Genomic DNA, 13701 nt, shown 5'->3' on the forward strand with positions numbered 1-13701 from the left:
ACGGGGGGTGGGGGGCAGGCCCCACTTGGGGGCAGGCCCCAGCCCCTGGACTCTCACTCACCCTGCAGTCGTGGCCAATCAGCTCCTTGCATTCCTCGCAGGTGTTAGCGAAGTGGGCATCGTAGCAGGGGATGCAGTAGGGGCCCATGTCCATCTGGATGTACTTCCGCCCATACAGGGACTCCTTGCAGTTGTCGCAGTCGAAACCTTCCGTCATGGTGCCGGCCGAGAGCCTCCCACACCTACCGGGGGAAACCGCATAGGTTAGTATCTGCTCAGAGCCTCAGCAGTGCAAAGGGCTGAGCCTCCCCCGACTCCCTTGCCACATCCCGAGGTGAGGGGCACAGACACGGGCGCATGCCCAGGCTGCTCACTGTGCTCAGGCAGCATTGCACTGAACTGAGCCTGGCTGCACACGGCCAGCATGGGGCACAAGCTGCTGCTCCTGCTCATGGACAACACGATCTGTGTTTCCAGAAATGGTCAGGTGTGGCGTGGAGAGCACCTTCCGCTTGCACGTAAAGCGGAGCCAGCAATCAGAACGTGCATACACCTGTCACCAGGCCCTGCACGGAGAAAGCCCGACTGGGGAACGTGTGACTGAGCCGGTCGCTGGATGACGCAGAGTTGCGGGCTCCTGGCTGCAATCCTCGGGACAGCATGCAACACCCGAGAAGGTTGCACACAAAATCGTTCCCGTTTTTGGTCAAAAACATTTTTGGACTGAAGTGCGTGACCAGCTGGGTGTGTGCATGAGCCCGACAGAGGAATAAACAGTCACCCCTCTCGCAGACCCAAACTCAGTGATTAGCCTCCCGCCCAGAGCCTAGGACGGGATTGGTTCCTGCACCACATCTTCTGTGCTTCGCCTGAGCTAGTTTCTAACATCCCAAGTTTTGAAGCTTCCAGATGGCTCTAAAGCAGACGAACAGGGGAGCATCGAGCATAAGTCCGGTGCCCAGTCATTTGGCCAGTACAAAGACATTTCTAATCAAAGTCACATCCCCAGGATCCTCCCTGGGAGCCTATTTCCGAAGTACAAGTCCCCTGCTGCACGTGCATGTTTGCACACGTGAAAGCACAAGACACATTCTCTGGCTTTGCTTCGGGAGAAGCTGGTTTACGAGAGCTGTTACTGGCTCTATTTCTCTCCAAGGTATAAGGGTTTGTCTACACCTGGAGTTATTCCAGAATAGCTATAAATTTACACATAGCCTTAATCCGAATTAACTTTCAAGTGTAGACAAGCCTATGGTGTTTATACCAGACACATTTAGCTGCAGAGACCAGGCTTTGCAATCCTCTTGACGAACCCAGGGGCTCAGAAGAGTTATTACAGTGCGTTGAGGGTTGAGGGATAAATCCCAGAACAGGACAGGGGAACAATCGCAAATTCCTCTGCATCTCAGGCTGCGGGCAGTTGCCTTCCTGATGTTGGGCTGAAGCCACCCAGGGCCAGCACTGGGAAAGGGCTGCTCTGGCTTGCACAGCATGAGTCATCAGGGCTATTCATGGGCCTGGGATTAGGCTTCCCAGCTGTTGCTGAATCTTGCTGCATGCAGAGATAGCGCTGCTGCTGACTGTTCCGGCCCAGCTACGCGACAGACAGATGGGAACAAAGTCCCTTCTCAGACCCGCTCATTAACCAGCTGCTTCCCCCCCCAGCTCCTGTCTGCTCTTCCGACCCCCTTCCTACCACAGCAGCAACGGGGTCCCCTGCACATGGCTGCAGAAGTGTGGGGAGATTTACACACCGAGCCCTCGCTGCATGCCAGCCTTGCCAGCTTGGGCCGAGTAGCAGCCAGTAGCAGAGCTACTAAGAGAACTGCTGTGCCAGTCGTCCTGGTCCACACCCCACACCTCCCTCCCCCCTGCAGCTGCATCCTGGGGTAGTGAGTTTATGGCAGCAGGAGTGACTAGTTCCAAGCCACCAGCTGTGCAACTCCACATTAGTCTCCGATACCTGCTAAAAATACCCAGGCAGCCAGGCCAGACCCTCAGGTTCACAGTGAGCAACATCACTGCGTGTCTGGGCGAATGAAACATTTCCTGAGCTGCTCTGACGGGGGCCACCCTGTGCCTGGGGAGAACATCCCCCACCCCAAAAGGTTTGCTCCCCCAGTGAGGAAGCTGAGCCAGGAAGGTTAGTTTTAGAAGTGCTGCAGCCCAGGGTCTGCAGAAGCTGAACGAAGCAGCCTGCGCCCCAGTCCTTTGGAGATGGCCCTGCTCAGGCAGGGCCCTGGGCACTGTTACTTGTTTCCCAACATACAACGTGAGTCATGCCTGCGTGCTGTGCAACACGTCCAGCCCCCCTCAAGGCTCACAGCGTGGAGTTCGCCTCCCTCCAGTGACCTGCTCTGTTCATGCTGGACTTTGCTTCCCAAAGTGATTTCATCCCTTCACCTGAGAGAAAGTCTATTGCTACCCCGCCCCGCCCCCCCGTACACCTCAGAGAGAGGGACTCAAAGGGGTAACACAAGGACCCAACCGGGAACCCCCCCTCCCTGTACAATACTGTAAAGTCCTCAGGGCAGGGAGCTATCTGTATTGATTTATGAGGCTTCAAGTACCTCAGGGGCCCTAGAAATAGCAGCTTGGAGTGTAACTGAAAGGGAGGAAGGCAGGTCCAGAGGATAGGCCACTGGACCAGAACTCAAAAGGCCTGTGTTCAATTCCCAGCCATGCCAGAGACTTCCTGTGTGACCCTGAGCAGGTCCACCATCTCTTTGGGGCTCAATCCCCCCCCCCCCCCCAGAAACAGGGGAACAGGATCCCAGAGATACTGCGAGGAAAAAGCACACGAATGATCGCAAGACGCTCAGATGCCATAGCAATGGGCTCACATAAGAACCTAGAGAAACAGAGCTGTTGTTCCTCTGAGTGTGTGTACTACCGCTCTGTGATCTCAAATAGCGGTCCTCCCCGAGACCCAACAGCACTCAGAGATGACAGGAGAAAACCAGACGGGTAGGATCTCAGCTCCAGGACAAGGTGTTTCTGTGTTGGAGCGTGATTTGCCAAATCAAATTCCGTCTCTCTGCTGCAGCTGAGCCAACATTGTGATAAAACCAAGAACAGGTCTCTCAAAAAAAGTAGTTCCAGGATATGGACATTTCAGTTTCAAATAGTCTCTCTCATTTGGCAGCCTCTCGATGTAGGCGGTTTCCTGCCCAATCCCCTTTCTCCCTGAACCACACTGGAGATGGCTGCCAGCAGAGAATGCCCCTAAGGGCCTGCCTGCATTACTGACTTTGCACAGGAATAGGTGCACCAGTGCAAACCCGTGTAAATGCACTGCACTGGTGTAAGGGAGGGCTTGACCCGGGGGGCTGGCATGCACCAGCAAAGCTACATCAGTGCAAAAATCCTTAATGTAGACAAAGCCCTTAGGTGGGACCCAACACCACTTTCTTTGCAGGCACACAGGAAGAGTGCTGGGAAGAGGAAGAGATGCAAACTGCACAAGCCCTTTGAAAATGGTACTTGAACAACTTGCTCAAAGTACTGTCCCCATCTGTAATATACAAATAACCCACTGGCAGAGCGTGTCACATCCACCTCCAGCAGCTAGTTTACTAGAGGATAACAGCCTACTACTGGTACCTGTGCTGCAATGTTGAAGGCCCCAGGTGCAGATCTTGCTGACTCCCTAGGAGGGGGGTTGTTATAAGCATCCCTCTGAACTGCATCCAGTGGCAAGACCCTCGTCCCCGTCCATGTCACGCGGCCTTAGTGCTGGCTAGTCAATTGCTGTTGCATATCCTACACCACTTTTCCCCCTTCTTGGTGTTACTGCTTCCCAGAGTCCGTCCGTCCACCTACGTCTGCCGCACAGCTGTCTTGCAAGGCAGAGTGCGCTGCTAAAAGGGTGTCAGCATTGCACTATTGGCGCTAAACTCGCTTATTCTCCAGGTTGGACAGACCACAGAGTGCATGATGGCAGGACAGCGAGCCCCAGGGCTGTCTGCAGGCACAGACCACAGCATGGCTGGGTAGGGATACATGCTGCTCGTTCCAAGGAGGGGAAGGGACAGCAGCAGATAATGAGCCTGGGAAGTTTGCTGAGGGGTGTTTGTGTTAGATAAGCTGTTTGCTCCCTTTGTTCTGGGTCTCACACGCAGAGTAGGACAGAGGTGTTAAACACATGAGGATGCCAAAGCAAACACTGCCGCTCCAATAGCCAGGAGAGCCCAAGAGCACAGAGAACAGAAGGGCGAAACAAAGAAAAAGGAGCAGGAAACAGCTCAGCATAAAAAACATAAGATACAAAAATTCAAATCACTACTGATCAAGTTTGCAGATGACAAAACAATGGGGGGAGTGGTAAATAGTGAAGAGGGCAGGTCACTGATACAGCGTGAGCTGGAGCGCTCGGTGAGCAGGGCGCAAACAATGCCTTTTAATTCGGCTAAATGCAAAAGTGTATGTCTAGGAACAGAGAACGTCGGCCATCCTTACACAATGCAGCGACTCTGGAAAAGTTTCGGGGTGGAGGTAGATAATCAGCTGCACAAACTCCCAGTGTGACGCTGTGGCCTAAAGCGCTAATGTGAACCTGGGATGCATAAAGACGGGAATCTCAGGTAGGAGCTATTTTACCTCTGTACTTGGCACTGGTGCGACCGCTGCTGGAATTCTGTGTCAGTTCTGGTGTTCACAATTCACGAAGGATGTTGATAAACTGGAGAGGATTCAGGATTAGAAAACCTACCTTATAGTGATAGACACAAGGAGCTCAATCTATTTTGCCTAAGAGACGGGCAAGAGGTGACTTGATCCCAGTCTATAAGTATCTACATTGGGAACACATTTTTGATAATGGGCTCTTCAGTCTAGCAGAGAAAGGTTTAACACCATCCAATACTGGGAGTTGAAGCTAGATAACTTCAGACTGGAAATAAGGGTACATTTTAAAGTGAGAGTAATTAGCCACTGGAACAATTTGCCAAGGGTCGTGGTGGATTCTCCATCACTGGCAATTTTAAAATCAAGACTGGATACTTTTCTAAAAGCTCTTCTCTGGGAATGCTTTTAGGGAAGTTCTCAGGCCTGTACTACGCAGGAGGTAGGACGAGATGATCATGATTGTCTCTTCTGGCCTTGGACTCTACAAACACATGAGCACAGGCAAGAAACACTCACTGCAAGGGGGGAGGAACTCAGCGCTTGTCCGGGCTAGGAGAAAAGATGGATTTGTAAAAACATTTTTGAAGGGGTTGGTCTAGAGTACGATTTAGAAGCGTGCTGTAGGCGTGTGCTAACGAACAGGTTCTGAAAGCCAAGCGTAGCCAGGACAGACTTTAAACATGCACTCAGCTGGTTAAGGGGAGATCCTAGTCAAGACAAAGCCACCGAATGTAGCAGAGAACAGGAGCTAGGCTCTACGGAGCCAGGGGCTGGGTTAACCCTACTGCCGGGAGCCCACCTGCTTGCACGTTGCGGAGTGGCCGTGTAGAGTCATTTTCATTGCTTTCAGCCGATTCTATTCCCTAAGGAGAAACTCCCTCTCCCCTCATTAACCGGGTTACCAGTGCTGCTCAGACGCCCTGGCAATACGGCGACAGGAAGTGGCCAGGGATGAGTTACCCTCCCCACCCCGTCCCTGCTGCCGGTCAGCCATGCACAGCACCTCCACCTCAGACTACTCCAGCCGGCTCCACCTGGGCAACACTGGCTAGTGCCAAGATGGTTGTTACAAATGCATCAGTTGCTATGCTACTGAGAGGCACCTGCGGGCTGACCACTCCCGTCAGTTGCAGACTGGGACATGCCTCACTACCTTGGATGCTGGCATCCTGGTTTGGATTTACCCCTTTCCTGGGTGTACAGTCACCCCACTATGCCCAGCTACAGCCTCTGCTTGTCAGAACCCCCTAGTACAGCTGCTCTGCTCCACAGCCCACGGATTTAACTAAAGACACATTGAATCTTTTATTACATTCATAGTAAACAAAAAAGGAGCCTGCAGGCTGGTGGCTGCTCCCTGCACCAGTGCCCCAGGCTCCAGGAGTAGCAGAGTCTGCAAACACTGTGGCCCCAAGTGAGACCCATGCAATAGATCTGCCACTGAACTAGGAGAACCCAGTTCTCTACAGGTTACACCTGAAATGCAATAGACAAAAACGAACCATTCAGCACACGGAGAGAGCAAAATCACACAGGGCTCTAGTCACTTGTGACAATAAAGGTTTATTTTTATTATGAGCTGTGCCATTCCACCTGGCAAACATTGTCCTCCTTATGGGGACAACTGACTTTCCTCCCTCCCTTGCACACCAATACCATGGAGTGCCAGACCAAACACCTTTGGGAACACAAACTCCTGAGGGGCCCCCAGCCTCGCCTTGCAAATAACCTTCTGAAAAACATGGGCCCCAAGCATGGCCAGTTTGGAACAGAGCTTGGAACAGGATAGTGTACCAGAAAGGTCAGCAAGCCGCAGATGATGCACAGTAGAGACCACTTTCTAATTAGAGTAACACCCATGTAACACCACTCCAGTGTCACTGTCTGTTGTGACCCTGCAGGTGGCTTAGCAACAGATCATTACATTCATGCCAGGGTCTATACAGAGGCAGACGGGCAAGCTCAGAGGAGAAGGTGCAGCCACGGTTTGGCTTTCCGCAATGTGTAACCTGCCAGGATTTTAATCAAACTGTTGAGAAAACAATGAACTCCTGCAGCCAGAGATTGCACTTACACAAGAAAGCCAATAACCTTGTGAAACTCCCCACCGTAGTATGTTATCAGGTCCACAACCAGCTGCCATACAGAAGCCATCCTGTAGCAGCCCATACAGCCATTCCTAGAAACATGTTCATCTTTCCGGGATACAGGAATAGACCTGCCTTTGCTCATGTTTCAGGTTCCATCTATTCTATTCTGCCCAGAGATGCCTGAATGGGGTTTGCGTAATTTACTTCTAAACAAATGAGCAGGAGAAGAAATGCGGCCAGGCAGGGAGGACGAGCAATTTCCCAAAGAAGGATGAGTCTATGTAGGTGAGACAGGGCCCAGGGATGCCAGACCGGCAGGGGGAAGAGAAGAATAGTTTCCCCTAGTTAGCTTTGCAGAAGCACTACAGCTGCTGGGGTCTGTGTGCAACTGTCCCTGCCAGCAGATTTCTGCCTCCAGGACGAAGAGCAGCTGCTGCTTGGTGTAAGGAGCTGCTCTGACCCCTCGTAGTGAGGCTGGGAAGATTTTCAATCAATATCACGGTTGCTGCAGCTCCCTTGTGCTAACGCTGCATCCCACCGAGAGCCCTAGCAAAGGCCGTGCAGGCTCTCAGGCCAAGGAGACCATGTGTGCTCACAGTTCCCAAGAGTACTGTGTTTGGTTCCCTACGGGGCTCATTTGCGCCTCTGCCTCTATCTTCCGAGCCTTCGCTTGGCTTCTAACTTCACCAGCCCTTGTTCTGGACACTGTTCCACTGCCCCAGCAGCCTTCAGCTTCTGACCAGGGCCCTGAGGTGGGGCCCGCCCCGCAGGCGGAGCAGGCCTGGAGCAGCGTGTGTGGGCAGGCTGGGAAACGAGTGGGTTCTTGCCCCATTCCCGAGTCCCCAGGAACAGCTGTGGGCTTGGTGCTGGCGCTGCGCTGGGAACACCCTCCCCAGCCTGGGCTCACCGAGCCCGACTTTCAGGAGAGCTGAGGGGCAGTCAGCCAGAAAGACACAGGTAAGGGAATTTCATCCGGATGGCTGAGCCAGCCCCAGCTCTCACACAGCGCTGTCAGGGAGCTGCATTACATCAAGACTTCACCCTCCTGCTCCTGGAGCCTCTGAGTCACTTCCTGCCTTTAGATCTCCCCGTCAAACCTCCTCTCCAGCCTGCGCCCGGCACTCTGAGGAGCGCTGTGCAATTCCGAGCATGAAGGGCAAGTCACGGGGTGGGGGAAATCTCTGTTCATCATTCCCAGGGATACTTCATCCCCACAGGCCCTGGGCTCTCCCAGCCCCATCAATGCAAACAGCTGCAGTTAGTTCCTCAAATACATGGGGAAGGCCTGGGTTTTATTTTGCGTCTTTTGCATTCCCTCAAAGCAGTGGCCAGATGGCAGCCAGCTAGCAGGAGGGTACTGAAGGAGCAGAGTCGGGACGCTGGCAGCCTGTGTGCCCCTCTCCTCTCCCACCTGTGGGGATGCACCAAACTGCCAGAAAATGTCCACCTTAGACAAGTGCCACGTGTGCTGGAGCCCACCCAGAGTCCTACAATGCAGCAGCTGCCCCCACTGAACCTCGCGTGAGTTCAGAGCAGCCTTGGCCCAACGCTGGGCACAGCCGATTTCGTCAAGGAAACACTGTGCATTTTGAGAAAAAGCAGCACTCTCACAGCCCTGGACTTGCTCAGCCGGGCAGGCGTGGAAATGCCCACGGCTGCGAGCACAGGAAATAGCAGAGATGGTTTGAATTGTTCACTGAGTCACAGGGGAGCACCCGATTGTCACCAGATTTTAAGGCACACTCAGCAGGGGAATTGAGGATTTCCTCATATTCAGAGTAAGTCTCGGCAGGTGAAAGACGCACCCTGCTGTACTAGGGAGACGTGATGGTGCATACAATGTTTATACAGCACATTCCACGTACAGCATCAGCTGGCAGAGAGGCACAGGAAGGACACCAGCTAAAGACAGGTGTGTTGAACTCGACAGGATCTCGGTGCAACTTCATAGATAGGGTGGGGGCAAAGGGCGAGATTGTTATTTATTACAATAGTGCCGAGGGCCTGCCAGAGACTGGGGCTCCATCGTGCTCTACACAGACTGTCCCAACCCAATGCTCTAGCCCCAAGGCCAGCCAGCCTGCCTCTCTTTAGAGTCCTACACATGACTACCAGTGGAAGTTTCGTTTTCTTTTCACACGCCAGATACAAAGTGTGTTTCCCAAAAAACAGGCCATGTTTTTGAAAAATTGAAAAATACTATTTCTTTTATCATTTTTACAGTGCAAATATTTGTAATAAAAAATAATATACACTTTGATTTCAATTACACCACAGAATACAATATATATGAAAATGTAGAAAACATCCAAAATATTTAATAAATTTCAATTGGTATTCTATTGTTTAACAGTGCGATTAAAACTGCGATTAATCAGGATTAATTTTTTTGAGTTAATCACATGAGTTAACTGCGATTAATCGACAACCCTAATATTAATAAATCCATCTGGACTTACACACCTACTTGCAAGCACCATCAGGATCTGAACAAAGCCATCCCTGGACTCAAGGCGTAGTTAATAAGTGCCCAGTTATTAACATGCATTCAGAACTACAAACTACCTTCCTGTATTGGTGCACTGACGTGAAAACCACTCACAGCCAGAACTTTGCTCAAGAGGTTGGCCATTAATCTTGTTTAAAAACAAATACAAAGTTGAGTCAGTTGGAGTAATAAGCACATTTTGTGCATTCAACAGGAAGCTGAGGATTGGAAGCATTTGAGAAGCTTGGATCGGTCATGAGTCAAATGGGCCATTTCACTGAAGGAGGAGATTCAAGAGCACAGCAGTGAGATAGATACATTAGAACTCTCCTCCTAACAAAACAACATCCACCTTACCAGACTGTTAAGAAATCCATGGCCCCAGAATTCACCAGAGGAGATTCTGACTCAAACTCCTCCTTAGATTATTATCTGGGACAGAGAAGGGCTGGGAGGAGATGAGAGAACCAGAGAGGAGCTGCATTGCTGAATTTCCTTTACACGCAACACTGGTCTGCAAGAGAGGTCTCTTGCCCAATGACAGGCTGCACTGAGCAAATTTACTACAAAGGAACATGTAGGTTACTGAACAGGCAGGATCTGCAACCGGGTGGTGGGGGGTGGAGGGGGCGGCACAGGCAGAGAGTAGCCTATGAAAGAGAGGTGCTACAGCCAAGTTTTCGGGACAGCGACTGAGCACTGGGACCCTGGTTTGATTGTTTTATCAGATAGAGGGGTTGGGGCCACAATTCAGGGAAAATCCTGTTCGTAACAATGCTTTAAAAGTAGGAAGGCAAGCACCCAAGCACACGATTGCTCTCTGAGCTCCTGCTCCTTTTCCCCATGCACATTAGTAACCAATCTAACAGACGGCATTGAGTTTCGGTTTCATTATGATAACAAGGATGTCAAAAATTCCAGTCTTCCGGATACTTCCCCTCTGGTCAGAGGGTTGCACATGCTTCTAGAAAAGGTGAGCCCTGACTTGCTTTCTCTTCCAAGAAAACCACAGTGAAACTTTGCCTAACTGCCTGAAGTGCCTAAATGATAGTGTAAACTTCGAAGATCCACCCAGGCCAATTCAGACAACCTTAGGTTCCTTTCCAGAACAGCTGCCTCCATCCACAGCTAACTGGATCCGTCACACTACTGCACAGAGCCCTGCCTGGAGGACTTTCCCTCCCACGCCAAAATAAATGCTAGTACCGTTCATTAAGCCAATCAGGAGAGAAGTTTTTTCATTTCAGACCCAGATTCCAAGACGATGGAAGAGAAACAGCATAGAATAGGACAAGAAAGGAACAGGGGCCTAAGACTAACAGTTAGATGGTTTGCTGTTAGCTTCTGCAAGGAGCAGTCAAAATGTGACCAGCTTTCATACAACTCCTCCAGCAACTGATTCTAAACATTTCTCTTCCTTACAAACCCTCCCAGGTCCAGCCCTGGTTCCTCAAGCATCTCTACTGCAGCAGCAACTGTGCTACTAATGCCAGAAGCAAAATTAAACCACCCCCTGAACTCCCCAGCAGGGCACAAACACTGCCCAGGACAGGATCCAGGTGGCTTTGGGAACTACGGCTGTAACTCACTGCAGCACAGTTGTGAGAAGCAGCTGATTTGCATCATGACATTCACCACGTCACATTCCCTAGGTCTGCAAGAAGCTTCCAGGGAGACCAAGGTCTCTTCTGTCATGAGAGCTTGGGCATCCTTAACATAGCTGGTTCCTGAGTGGTCACCTGCTCTAATGCTATGTAGTGTGTGCCTGACCGTATTGGACTGCATTGGCGCACACGGCCTCGGGGCTTCCCTCAGCTGGGGGAACACAAATGTTCGTTTTTACTATAACCACCCCGTACACAGAGTGAGGAGAACACTTTTCAGGGTTTCAAGGCACTTGCTCCCATCCCAGGACCCACTGGTGCTGTCCCATGCACATTGCTGGGTATAGCACAATATTGGCAGCAACAGGGTCTGTAGCTAGTTCTCCAAGATATAGTCTCTAAGGAGAGGATCCAGGTGTCAGAGGTCACTGAGGCCTTGCATTGTAACTACAGTCACAACCTAGGAACATATAAAAGTCTTCTTTTGGTGTTGCTGCTGGCATGTCATTCCAAAGGGGGAGCAGGAGGGCAAAATGGGTATCGCACAGAGGATTTCCTTCCTGAGGCCTGGAGTCGGGATCTTTGTCAAATCACAATTTAGCCTTGCCAAACGCAAGCCATTTCCTAGCCATCTACTCGTCTCCGGCAGCTTAGTTCCAGGACATTTTATGGTCTAGGTAGAAGCCCCACCGGAAAATGAAGTGTCTTTATTTGGAAGTGGAGGTTTCTAGACATGAACTTTCACTTCCCCTGTTGATTCGGAGTGACAGGCACATGGAGTTGACAGGCAGGGATGAGATCTCAGTAAGATCCTCCAGAAAAGACCATGCACAAGTGAAGATGAAGCTGCAGCTGGTGGGGTTGCTTGGTATTTACCTGTGAAATTGCCAATCTGAGACTATCTTTTCCTTGCTGTCTGCCCTGGAGCTTCAAAGATCCATGCAGCGCATGATTTGCTGGGCGATTACAGCCTTGCACAGGAAAGAGGGTCCATTTCATGCAGGCAACACATGCCAGAATACAAATCACACCAAGCTTTTATGTGGAAGGAAACATACCACAGACACGGTGCAGAGAGGAACTCCGGCTCACAATTGCTTCTATAAACCTGCTACACCAGGGGTTCTCAAACTGGGGGTCGGGACCCTTCAGGGGGTCACGAGGTTATTACCTGGGGGGTCGCGAGCTGTCAGCCTCCACCCCAAGCTCCGCTTTGCCTCCAGCATTTATAATGGTGTTAAATATATTAAAAAGTGTTGTTAATTTATTAGGGGGGGTCGCATTCAGAGGCTTGGTATGTGAAAGGGGTCGCCAGCACAAAAGTTTGAGAACCACTGTGCTACACCTTCCTCCCAAACACCGGACAGAGCCTGCCACTGTCACCAAGGAGACATTCCAGCTTCTTTTGGTTCTGAATGCACCAGCTGACAGAGCTGGCCAGGAGTGACCCCAAGGGTTCTTCCTAAGGGCTGCATTCATGCCCCCACAGCACAAAAGAGGGAACTCGACAATATCCAGGAGACCCAGCGAATGCCAACCACAGCTCTCTGGGGAAGATTTTATTAAAGAAACCTAGGCGTGAAAAATGCAGAGCCCTGGTTCCACAGGAGACTCTACACAAAATGACTGAATCCTGTGACCATGCTAAACTGACTTGTAAGTTGTTCAGCAGTGCCAGCACAATGTTGTTCAAACACACAGGAAGGCACAGCTCCCACCCCCAAAGAATTTGCATATTATATAGATTTTATTATCTAGGCAATTAAAGCTTTCATTTACACCAGTGTAAATCCAGATTGATTCTGGATTCACACCCACATAACCAAGCAAAATTTGGCCCATAAACACGTAAATGTTTAGCGCCTGAACATGGAAAGGCAGGATTCAGATACTCATGTCTGGAGATCTGCTCCCCGGGACACCAGCACTGGAGTGACAGAAAGTGACTAAACACACAATCTCAGTTCACCCTAGCGCATCAGGATCCTGCAGCTCATACAGACCCCAAGGCACCCAAACATGGAGCATCAGACTCTGCTCCAATTGCTTTGTTTTCCCAACTGCTCGAGTTTTTCTCTTGGTACAGAAAATAGTGCAGAATAAAGGAATTCCATTTTGGTTCCCTAAACATCCCTCTACAGTTCTGATCACACGCAGTGCTCTCCTTCTGGCCCTACGCTATTGCGCACTGACATCTTCCACCCAGAGGTGGTAACATTTCAGTGGTGGGTGAAGCAATCCTGATCTACCAACCTCTCCGAGGTGTTGTGTAGCTTAGCTTTTGTAAAGCCTTCTGGGACCTGCGGATGGAAGGCATTATGTTTGTATATCACACACGTGGGCGTGAGAGGAGCTGCTTTGGGCAAGCACATGAATAAACATCCATTTGGGTTTGTGGATCGACTGCATCGTGTGGCTGTGACTGCACTGCAGGCACCCTGTGTTCATGTGCTGAAGAGCAATTCAACTTCTGCATCGCTGCAAACCTGCTGCGTCTGAACCCAAACTCTTTTTAAAAATCTTTTCCAGAGGGGCTGGGAGCTCTTTTGTTGACTAAGGGCCTGGTCAACTTCAGTTTTATAACAAAACCCAAGTTTTGAGTGATAGGAGCATCAAAAGGCATCTGAGACAGCTGCATTCTATGTTTTAAGCACTATTATTAAAGGCCAAATGGAATTTTCCCCCAAAATTTAGTCAAAATATTCATTCCTGAGTTGACTTCTTATTTTCTGAGGAGGAGCAGTTAGTTTAAATACCCAATTGTACCACACCTGCACTAGCAGTGTGCACTGCTCTCTGCGCCATTGCCACTGGCAGAGCTGTGCTCCCCCGGGGTGTGAAACCACCCGGGGCCAGAGAAGAGCAGGGCACAAGGTGGCTGAGGAGTTACAGA

General features: G+C 50.7%; 1 protein-coding gene across 1 annotated transcript in view; it reads right to left on the reverse strand.

The window, feature by feature from the left end:
- Window positions 1-13701, reverse strand: part of FHL3 (four and a half LIM domains 3) — a 41191-nt gene that overhangs the window by 3755 nt on the left and 23735 nt on the right. The window contains exon 2 of the mRNA XM_026657144.1: window positions 62-242. Coding sequence (XP_026512929.1) covers window positions 62-217 — 156 coding nt within the window. The 5' untranslated portion in view covers window positions 218-242. The remainder of the gene's footprint in view (window positions 1-61; window positions 243-13701) is intronic.

The sequence above is a fragment of the Terrapene carolina genome, unplaced genomic scaffold, assembly GCF_002925995.2.
Source record: "Terrapene carolina triunguis isolate 2854851 unplaced genomic scaffold, T_m_triunguis-2.0 Scaffold236, whole genome shotgun sequence".
NCBI classification, from domain to species: domain Eukaryota; kingdom Metazoa; phylum Chordata; order Testudines; family Emydidae; genus Terrapene; species Terrapene triunguis.